This window comes from Pectinophora gossypiella, chromosome 2 (assembly GCF_024362695.1).
Source record: "Pectinophora gossypiella chromosome 2, ilPecGoss1.1, whole genome shotgun sequence".
Classification (NCBI taxonomy): domain Eukaryota; kingdom Metazoa; phylum Arthropoda; class Insecta; order Lepidoptera; family Gelechiidae; genus Pectinophora; species Pectinophora gossypiella.
In genome coordinates this window covers 8,828,628-8,839,352 of record NC_065405.1, presented here as the reverse complement: position 1 = coordinate 8,839,352, position 10,725 = coordinate 8,828,628, and the positions used below count along the sequence as shown (strand labels likewise).

Genomic DNA, 10,725 nt, shown 5'->3' with positions numbered 1-10,725 from the left:
TTTAGACTGGGTTCATGACTTTTTGACAAAGTATACTCCTGACACAGTTGAACAACCATTGTCTTCTTCACATACTGTCACAAGTACTAAGTATGAATTTTTGACTAAAGACTTTACCCTGTCTGAATTAAACTCTGCAATATTCTCACGTAAAGACACTGCATGTGGTTTGGATAATATTAAATACAAGACATTAAAAATTGTTGAGACCAATGTCCACTCATCCAAAACCTTTAAATTATATAGGCTATACTTTATGGCGCTTTACTTCTATAATATAAGAAAGTGATTGTCTTTGGTTAAGCTCTCTCTCTGGAAAAATATTGTAGAACGTGGTGTAAGATTTTTGATGAAGAAGCATTATAATAAAAGAACAATAAATAATATCGAGTTTTAATGAGAAACAAGAAGAAGAAATATCCCGGCATCCCCAACAATGGTAGCAGAGCGTGGTTCCGAGAAATTGGTAAGAAAATCAACAAGATTCTAATAAGGAAAAATGGCGTCATCGGAATTCCAGAAATTTCATTGTAATATTAGACAATTTGCCGGCGAAGACTATGCAGTATGGAAATTCAGAATTAGCGCAATATTGAGAGAAAATGAATGTTTGGATGCTATAAAAAATATCGAGTTTGCGAGTAATAAAGAAAACACAAAAGCTGAAGCACGTGCTCAAAGCATAATAATTGGCGCAGTGGCCGACACATATTTAGATTACATTCAAGATGAAGACACAGCCTATAATATGATTCAAAAATTGGAAAGTAATTTCATGAAGAAAGGAACAAGAAGCAAACTATTTTTGAGACGACAATTAACGGACATAAAATACATAGAAGGTACACCACTATGTGATCATTTTTTGACATTATCTAAATTATTTAATCAACTAAGGGATGCCGGAAGTCCATTGAGCGAAGAAGAAAAAATAAATATTATATTGTTGTCAATGCCATCGTCATATGACATTATTGTAACAACACTGGAATCAATGCCCAACCTTACAGTCGACATAGTGAAAGATCGTCTACTTGGTGAAGAAGAAAAAAGAAACAAAATAGAAAAAATAGAAAAAGGACATTATAAAACTGCTTTTACATGTTTTCAATGCGGAAAGGAAGGACATAGAAAATATGAATGCCGTTCAAGAACTTGGTCAAGAGGGCAGTATACTCCCGGAAGAGGACAATCATATACACCTAGACGAGGACAGAGAGGATATCAAGGACCAAACAGAGGATTTCGTGGGAATGGAAGAACAGGTAACGGACAACGGGGATGGCAAAATCAGACGTTTGCTGCAGACATGTCAGCAGAGGAAGGTGCATATTGTTCAGGAACGGACAAGGAATTTTCAGGTGAGCGAGTAAAATTGAATAATGATAGTGAAACGTTAACTTGGTGTATTGACTCTGGCTGCTCTGATCATTTAATTAATACTAAAGATTATTTTTACGAATATGTGGAATTAAGTAAACCAAAAATTATAGCTGCAGCTAAAAATGGTGTAACTTTAACAGCAGTAGGAATTGGAAATATATATGTGAAAGCTTATGTAGGACAAAGATGTTCTGACTTTACTATAAAAAATGTTTATTATGTACCGGAATTGAGAAAAAATTTATTGTCTGTATCTAAAATAGAAAACAGTGGTTTCAAAGTTGAATTTTCTAACGGCAAAGTGAGAATATATAAACACAATTATCTATCTTTGATAGGCAATATTGAGGGTTCATTGTACACTATTAAAGTGTTTCCACAATTTGAAATTGAGAGTAACTTTATATCAAAACATGAAAGTGATATGTTACAGTTGTGGCATAGAAGGTTTGGTCATTTAGGATTAAAAAACTTAAATTTACTTGCACAGAGACAAATGGTCCATGGATTAGATAACTTAAAAAATAACACAATAGATCATACTTTATGTGAACCATGTTTGGTAGGAAAAATGACAAAATTACCTTTCAATAAATCAGGACGTAGGGCAACTAGGCCTCTTGAGTTAGTACATACCGATGTGTGTGGTCCCATAAATCCAGCTACTAAAGAAGGATATAAATATTTTGTAACATTCATTGATGATTACACACATTTTGTAATTGTATATTTAATTTCAAACAAAAGTGAAGTTTTTGAAAAATTCAAAATTTATTATAATTATGCAACTAATCATTTTCAAACTAACCTTTTGAAGTTGAGATCAGATAATGGTAGGGAATATGTATCAAGGGAATTTCAAGATTTTTGCTATGACAAAGGTATACAGATGCAACACACAGTGCCGTATAACCCACAGATGAACGGAGTAGCGGAACGAATGAACAGGACTTTAGTAGAAAAGGTGAGGACAATTCTCATTGATTCTAAACTTGGAAAGGACTTTTGGGGGCATGCTGTGTTATTCTCAGCATATGTTACGAATAGAAGCCCAACATTGGGAAAGGACAAGACCCCTTCAGAATTATGGGAAGGAAGAGTACCAAATGTATCGAATATGAGAGTATTTGGATGTGTAGCATATAATTATGTTCCTAAAGAGTTGAGACAGAAACTGGATAATAATGGAAAAAGGATGATATTTATAGGATATAGTACTTCTGGATATAAATTATATGATGAGGAGACAAATAAGGTTATAGTTGGGAGAAATGTAGTATTCAATGAAAAACAAAAGAAAGAAGATGAATATTGTTATATACCGTTTAATATGGATAAAGAAAAACTAGATGATACAGAAGGAGACAAAGAAGATGAAAAAGAAGAATATCAGGAATGTCAAGAAGAAGTATGTGAAGAAAAAATATGTGAAGTAGAAGAAAATATAATTAGTATAAAGCCAAGACAGGAAAATAAAGAGAAGAAAATTTATGGAAAACCAGGACGTGACAACAAGGAGAAGAAAGAGATTAAATTACAAGAAAGAGGGAGAGATAAAAGGAAGATAGTGAAGCCAAAGTGGCAAGAGGAGTATGAATTGGATTTAAGTTCAGAAGATGAAGCGTTGTATGCTCTATTGACAAGTCAACAAGACGTACCATTAAATTTTGATGATATAAATCAAAGAGAAGATAAAGTAGAATGGGAAAAGGCAGTAGCTGAAGAATTAAAAGTATTAAAGGATAGTGACACATGGAGAATTGTACATAAACCAGAGAAAGAAAGGTTACTGGATAGTAAATGGATATTTACAAGAAAAGAAGTAGGAAATGAGGAAATATGCAAAGCAAGATTAGTAGTAAGAGGTTTTCAACAGAAGGAGAATTTAGAAGATATATACTCACCAGTACTGAAGCTTCAAACCTTGAGAGTTTTATTATCTATTGCCGCACAAAAAGAATACAAAATCCATCAGATGGATGTAAAAGGAGCATTTCTATATGGGAGGATAGATGAAGATGTATATTTGAAACCTCCACAAGGACTAGATATTCCAGAAAGTCATGTGTTGAAACTTCAAAAGTCATTATACGGACTCAAGAAATCACCAAAATACTGGTATGAAAAATTCACTGAAGTAATTACAAATTATGGATTTATCCGTTCACAAAATGATTACTGCCTCTATAACAAAGGTGAAATCTATATACTTTTATATGTAGATGATTTACTCATAATTGGGCCAAATGAAAAAGAGATAGAAAAGATAAAGTTATTTTTGAAAACACAATTTAGAATGAAGGATTTAGGTTCTGATAATTTAACTTACCTTGGAATTAGCATTCAAAATAATTCAGAGTGCATTTCAATAAATCAAACCAAATATTTACAAAATGTTTTATTAAAATATAACATGATTGACTGCAAAGGTTGTAACTCACCGATGGACTTAAACTTTAAACTTGAGTTTGATGATTCAGAAATTGATATGTCTCTTGAATACCAATGTAGATCTTTGATAGGTTCTTTAATGTACGCCATGGTAAGCACCAGACCAGACTTTGCCACATCAGTATCATATTTAAGTAGATTTCAGTCAAAACCAACTCTAAAGTTGTGGAAAGCTTTAAAAAGAGTACTTAGATATGTTAAACAAACAGTAAATTACAGCTTGATATATTATAAAAATAACTTAAATGACTGTGACATTCTGATAGGTTTTGCTGATGCCGATTTTGCTCGAGATAGTGATAGAAAATCTACTAGTGGATATATATTTAAATTGTTTGGAAATACAATTTCGTGGAGATCTAGAAAACAAAGTACAGTAGCACTTAGTACTACAGAAGCAGAGTTAGTATCATTGTGTGAGGCATCCGTAGAAGCATGTTGGTTACATAAGTTGTTGTCAGATTTAAATATTAATATTAAAAATGTTGTAATTTATGAAGATAATCAAAGCACCATGAAAACTGTTAAAAATCCAGACCAAAAGAGATTGAAACATGTTGATGTAAAGTTCAATTTCGTTAAACAAAAGGTAGAGGAAGGATTGATCACTGTTAAATATATTTCAACTGTAGATCAACTTGCTGATGTTTTCACCAAGCCTCTTGTTGGTGAAAGATTTTGTAAGTTAATTAACATGCTAAACTTAAAGTAAAATATGTTGTATGTAATTATGTTGTAAGTTTAAAACGTTGAAGAATTTAGCGTTAGTAAAAGAAAGTTATTAAGTTAGAATAGATAAAAGTAAATAAATATATAAAAAATAGGATTAAATAAATAAGTTAAATAGAGAAATGAGTTAGTATAAGAACAATTTTGTTTAGAAAAAGTATGTTTTTTTTATAAATTAGAGAAATAAATAAGTTAGTGACTGTGGATTAGTATAAGAATTATTTTGGTTAGTTTTTTTAATGTTTAAAAGTAAATTGAGTTAGTTTTTTTTTTTGGTGTTGGTTGTTTTTTGAAAGAGTAGGGTGTTTATTTAAAGAATATGTTGTTTATGTTAGTATCATTTAGAAGTTTTATTTTTTGGTTATTATGATAGGGGATATGTTTCTTATGTTTTCTTTAATAATGTTTATGTTTTTGTAATGAGTGAACATTGAGGGAGAGATTGTTGAGACCAATGTCCACTCATCCAAAACCTTTAAATTATATAGGCTATACTTTATGGCGCTTTACTTCTATAATATAAGAAAGTGATTGTCTTTGGTTAAGCTCTCTCTCTGGAAAAATATTGTAGAACGTGGTGTAAGATTTTTGATGAAGAAGCATTATAATAAAAGAACAATAAATAATATCGAGTTTTAATGAGAAACAAGAAGAAGAAATATCCCGGCATCCCCAACAAAAATGATGAGCTATGACAGTCGCATAATTGTATTGGGTATTTATAATACTTTATGGCAGAACTCTATTATTCCTGTTGATTGGAAAATTGATCTTATTATTCCCCTTTTAAAGCCAAATAAACAACCTGAAGTAGCAGGGTCATATCGACCAATTACTTTAACTTCTTGCATGGGAAAGATATTTGAACAATTACTTAAGCAGCGCTTAGAATTTTACATTGAAAATAATAGTTTATTACCTTCAAACCAGTTCGGGTTTCGACGTGGTAAGTCAGCCAGGGAGAGTATAGCACATCTTCATCTAGATATTTTTAATTCTATTGGTAATCATCAAGTGCTTGTGGCTGTTTTTGTAGACATTGTTGGAGCATTTAACAATGTTAACCATCACATTCTTGCACAGGAGCTGAGATTCCTGAATTTTCCTGAAAAAATAATATTTTGGATTTTTAATTTTTTACATAGTAGAAAAGTATTTGTTAGAGTTAATCATAATTGTGGCCTAATAGGGCCTAGACTCAGCCATAAAGGTGTATGCCAGGGTGGCATTTTAAGTCCTTTATTATTTGCCCTTTATATACATAGATTAAATTCAATTTTGGGTTCTGAAGTATTAAACCTACAGTATGCTGATGATCTAGTTGTTTATGCCTCTGGAGCTAATGTTGCTAATATTGTACAGTCTTTAAACAATGCTTTACTTAAATTACATGAGTACTTTTCATATTTGAATTTAGAATTAAGCACTGACAAGAGTAAAGTTGTAATTTTTAATAGAATTCGGCCTTTTAATGTGAAATTATTTTATAACAATCAATTATTGCCAATTGATACTACTGTTAGATTCTTAGGTGTTATATTTGTAAATAACTTGTCTTGGACAAAATATGTAAATTCCATTGTAGATCGTGCTACAAAATCTTTTAATACCTTAAAAGCCTTGGCTGGTACAAGCTGGGGTGCTGATCCAAAGATATTACTGATGCTTTATAAGTCTCTGGTGAGAAGCCACTTTGAGTATGCTTTCTTGTGTTATGCTGAAAACAAAAAATTAGTTAATAAATTAGAAATTTTACAAAATAAAAATCTTCGCACAGTCACTGGTGCTATGAGAACAACACCCATTGTTTCTTTACAAGGAGAATGTCAGATGCCTCCTCTCTTACTCAGATTTAAATATTTAAAATTTCGTTTTCTTTTAAAACTGTCCTCTCAACATAATCATCCTCTTATGAATAAATTATCAACATATTTTCATCTTTTGTCACCTTTGAGTGATACTGCCCCTTATATACTTCACGACTTCTCAGAGATTCTTCAATTTAATCAGCAGTATCACATTTATAAAAGTGTGTATACATGGCCTTGCTATAGTGGAAGTTTTGAGAGCAAATATAGTGGTATGAATATTGTTATCAACCGTGACCTACAAACGAAGGAAGAAGTGTATGAACTGATAGCAAATTATCCTGATTATCACAGTATCTATACCGATGGCTCCAAATGTGAAGACAAGGTGTCAAGCGCTTTTTATGTATCTCATAGCAAGTCAGGAAATGGAATTGTATTACCTGGACACACTAGTATTTTTACAGCGGAATGCATGGCGATTGTTTTGGCTCTTCAGTTTATTGAACAGAACTCAAATTTGATCAGGTGCAGGTGGCTAATAATATCTGACAGCATGAGTGCTTTATCCTCCCTTCAATCCGACGTCTTAAATACTTCTGCTAACTACATTCAATACGAAATTAAAGCTTTGTACTGGAAATTGAAAGAAAATCACATTTCTGTTACTTTCTTATGGACTCCGTCTCATAAAGGTGTATTTGGCAACGAACAAGCTGACTACTTAGCGAAAACGATAACAAACTACAGTGACATTGATAGAGCAAACGTCAGACCTAGTATTGCTATACCATACACTGATCTCTACCCTGTTCTCAGGCGAAAAATGTACGAAGATTGGTCTAAACACTGGACAAATATTGTTGAAAACATTGAAAGTCGAAAAGGGACTTGGTATTGGGCTATAAATAATAAGATTGTGTTGCCCTGGTTTGCTAGACACAAAAATCTACTTCCTAGAAAATTTTACACGACTCTTTGTCGTCTTCGCTTTGGTCATTGCAGAGTTAATGCGCATTTAGCTAGAATGAGAATAATTGCATCCCCTACGTGCAATTTATGCTCTATAGAAGATCAAACTTTGGATCACATTTTCTACAATTGTCCTCATTTTGCAATAGAACGTTTGCTTTTAATGGATGACTTGCTTAATATTTACAAAGAGCCTGGCAAAGTCCCGCGTGCTGTGCTTGAACTGCTTCAAAATCCTGAGACTTATTTAGCACTGTATAAATTTGTTTCTAGAACTTTATTGGAAATTTGAAGACTATACTTACGTACTTACCTTAATTGGTTGGTATAACCTTTACCGGATAATACTTTACTGGAATGGAACTTCTTATTATTGGATGTGACAAGATCATGGATAAAGACGAGGCTTAGGCCTAAACTGGATTTTACTTTCAAGATTTTGGATACAGAAGACAAGGCTTAGGCCTATTAAGAATATTAAATGAGAGAGATTGAAAACTGAAGACAAGGCATTGGCCTAAATTGGATATTGGAAACTGAAGACAAGGCTTTGGCCTAATAAGAATATTAAATGAGAGAGATTGAAAACTGAAGACAAGGCACTGGCCTAAATTGGATATTGAAAATTGAAGACAAGGCTTAGGCCTATTTTGATCGTGATTTTCGAATATTAAATTACTAAAGTCAAGGCTGTATGGTCCTGAGATCTTTGCCTGTCTTATATAAGGCGAATTTAAACAACAACAACAAGTCAGTGTCAGGGCTTTTTGGCGGGAGGCGGGAACGGGACAGTTGCTTTCTTCATTGAATAATCTAAATAATTAATACGAAGTGGTGTTTTGTGGTTAATGATCGCATTAAGTTAGTCGGAAGACATTCGCGAGTGTTATTATATTGGAGTATTCAATAAACAAAGTGTATCTGCCTATTTTCGCTTCGTGTCAGGAAGCCGCTTCATAACTCAAAAGTTTATGCGGACTTTTGAGTTAATTCGTTTGGGGTTCGGAGTAGGAGTCTACTCCGAGGGTGGGGGCTTAGGTTTCATCATCATCACCTTTCATCATTTCATTAATCATCAAGAAAAAAAATACGTCAGACATGGCTGTATGGGCATAGTTCCCTTTGCCTTACCCTTCGGGGAAAACCAAACCAAAAAAAAAAAAAAAAAAGTGTCAGTGTCAGGGCTTTTCGGCGGGAAACGGGAACGGGACAGTTGCTTTCTTCATTGAGTAATCTAAATAATTAATACGAAGTGGTGTTTTGTGGTTAATGATCGCATTAAGTTAGTCGGAAGACATTCGCGAGTGTTATTATATTGGAGTATTCAATAAACAAAGTGTATCTGCCTATTTTCGCTTCGTGCTGGGAAGCCGCTTCATAACTCAAAAGTTTATGCGGACTTTTGAGTTAATTCGTTTGGGGTTCGGAGTAGGAGTCTACTCCGAGGGTGGGGGCTTAGGTTTCATCATCATCACCTTTCATCATTTCATTAATCATCAAGAAAAAAATACGTCAGACGTGGCTGTATGGGCATAGTTCCCTTTGCCTTACCCTTCGGGGAAAACCAAAACAAAAAAAAAAAAAACAAACAGTCAGTGTCAGTCAGACAACGCCAGTGTTGCCGATCTGTGGGGAATTCCCCAAACTGCGGGGAAAGCAAAGCTGATTGGGGAATGTGTGGGGAGAGCTTCAATGCGGGGAAAATGCGGGGATTTTAAGTATGAACACAAATACGCGATATTTAACATCAAATTTCTGCTAGTCTTGATTGATTTCCCTGATAGCCTTTTATTCCGTAAGTTGACATCAGAATAATGGTCAAGTTGCCGTTCAACTACTGCCGTATATTGACGTCAAGTTTACAGCAGAATCTGGAGAGTAAAATTTGACGGAAACTTGCGGTGAATTTAACGTTAAGTATTATCTATTATCGCCGCCTAGTGGCAGAAATAAAAATCACATGGAATATATCGCGTCCTACCGGCAGAATTTAGCTTTCAAGTAGCTCTACCTAGCGGGAAAAAATACATTTTCTAATTTCTGTAAAAAATAAAAAAAATGATGGTATTTGCTCTTCAACGTAACGAAAAATATAATTAGAAAATATAGATATTAAAAAGAACTTTACAGTGAATGTGACACTAGTGATATCTGACATACGTCAGAAATGCATTTTCACAGAGACCGAACTTTACCTACATTTTTGGTTGTTTTATTTCTGTGGGGAATATGTGGGGAATTATCATTTTTCTTTCCCCAAATGTGGGGAATTTCGACAATGCGTTTGGGGATTTTAGCAAATTACTGTCGGCAACACTGGACAACGCACAACAGAATTGCGAATTGTTATTGTAAATTGTTAATTCCAATCAATAGAGAATTATAACAGATTAAACATTTTACCAATCTAATTAAGTTTCATTTAACTATTTATCAATATGGCTTTAGCCCTGCAAAGACGAGCAAATGTAAGTTGTTAGTTAATAATATTCTCCTCGCCTTCTCATCGGTTTAATCCAAACACTCGTGCTTTTTTATTTGATAACTTTGCTTCATCTATAATATCTACAACATAATTTTCTCATTTCAGGTACGCCTTCCCCCAGAAGTTAATAGAATTCTGTATATTAGAAATTTACCATACAAAATATCAGCAGAAGAAATGTATGACATCTTTGGAAAATATGGAGCAATAAGACAAATTCGAGTGTAAGTATCTTTGAAATTCACGGTCAATTATTTATTAGTATATTGGTAAAATCATTTAAGATTATTGTTTCTATTTTAGGGGCAACACTCCAGAAACCAGAGGTACAGCATTTGTTGTGTATGAAGACATTTTTGATGCCAAGAATGCCTGTGACCATCTCTCCGGATTCAATGTTTGCAACAGATATTTAGTGGTTCTGTATTATCGATCTAACAAAGCCTTCAAGGGTATGGATATTGAGAAGAAACAGGAAGAACTGGATACTTTGAAAAAGAAATACGGTATATCCACAGAAGATTTACGAAAATAAAGTAGTAATTACAATAACAATATCTATGATGCCACACAGCAAGATTATAAGTTGAATGAAAGTGATGATAGCATAATGTGAACACATGTTACATTTATATCAACTAAAATATAAAAAGAAACTGAACAATTATCCATTTTGTATTCTTGGTTTCCTGAATAATTGCAATTCAAGGATACCAATTAGTGACCTTAAAAATTTGCCTTGAGGCATGCATGTATGTACTAGAGTAACATTTGCCTTGCCAATGTTTAAAACCAGAAATAGACTTTTTTTTTTTTTGACGTGACTTATTGTAGATTTGCCACAGATGGCGTTAACTACTTGGCCGAACAAATGGGGAGCCAGAAATAGACTGGAAA

The 10,725-nt window shown here is 33.4% G+C and overlaps 1 protein-coding gene across 1 annotated transcript; it reads left to right on the top strand.

Annotated features, from left to right (window-relative positions):
• The first annotated feature begins 9,396 nt into the window (after positions 1–9,396).
• LOC126377917 (splicing factor 3B subunit 6) lies at positions 9,397–10,495 on the top strand. The gene is made up of 3 exons (XM_050025975.1): positions 9,397–9,811; positions 9,934–10,052; positions 10,132–10,495. Exons 1-3 carry the CDS (start codon positions 9,782–9,784, stop codon positions 10,361–10,363), a joined length of 381 nt encoding a protein of 126 aa, XP_049881932.1. The 5' UTR covers positions 9,397–9,781; the 3' UTR covers positions 10,364–10,495.
• The last annotated feature ends 230 nt before the right edge of the window (positions 10,496–10,725 follow it).

Coding starts and splice junctions, on each gene's coding strand:
- LOC126377917 (XM_050025975.1), top strand. CDS start 9,782: ATGGCTTTAGCCCTGCAAAGACGAGCAAAT. Junction 9,812..9,933: donor CCCTGCAAAGACGAGCAAAT/GTAAGTTGTTAG, acceptor TTCTCATTTCAG/GTACGCCTTCCCCCAGAAGT. Junction 10,053..10,131: donor GCAATAAGACAAATTCGAGT/GTAAGTATCTTT, acceptor TTTCTATTTTAG/GGGCAACACTCCAGAAACCA.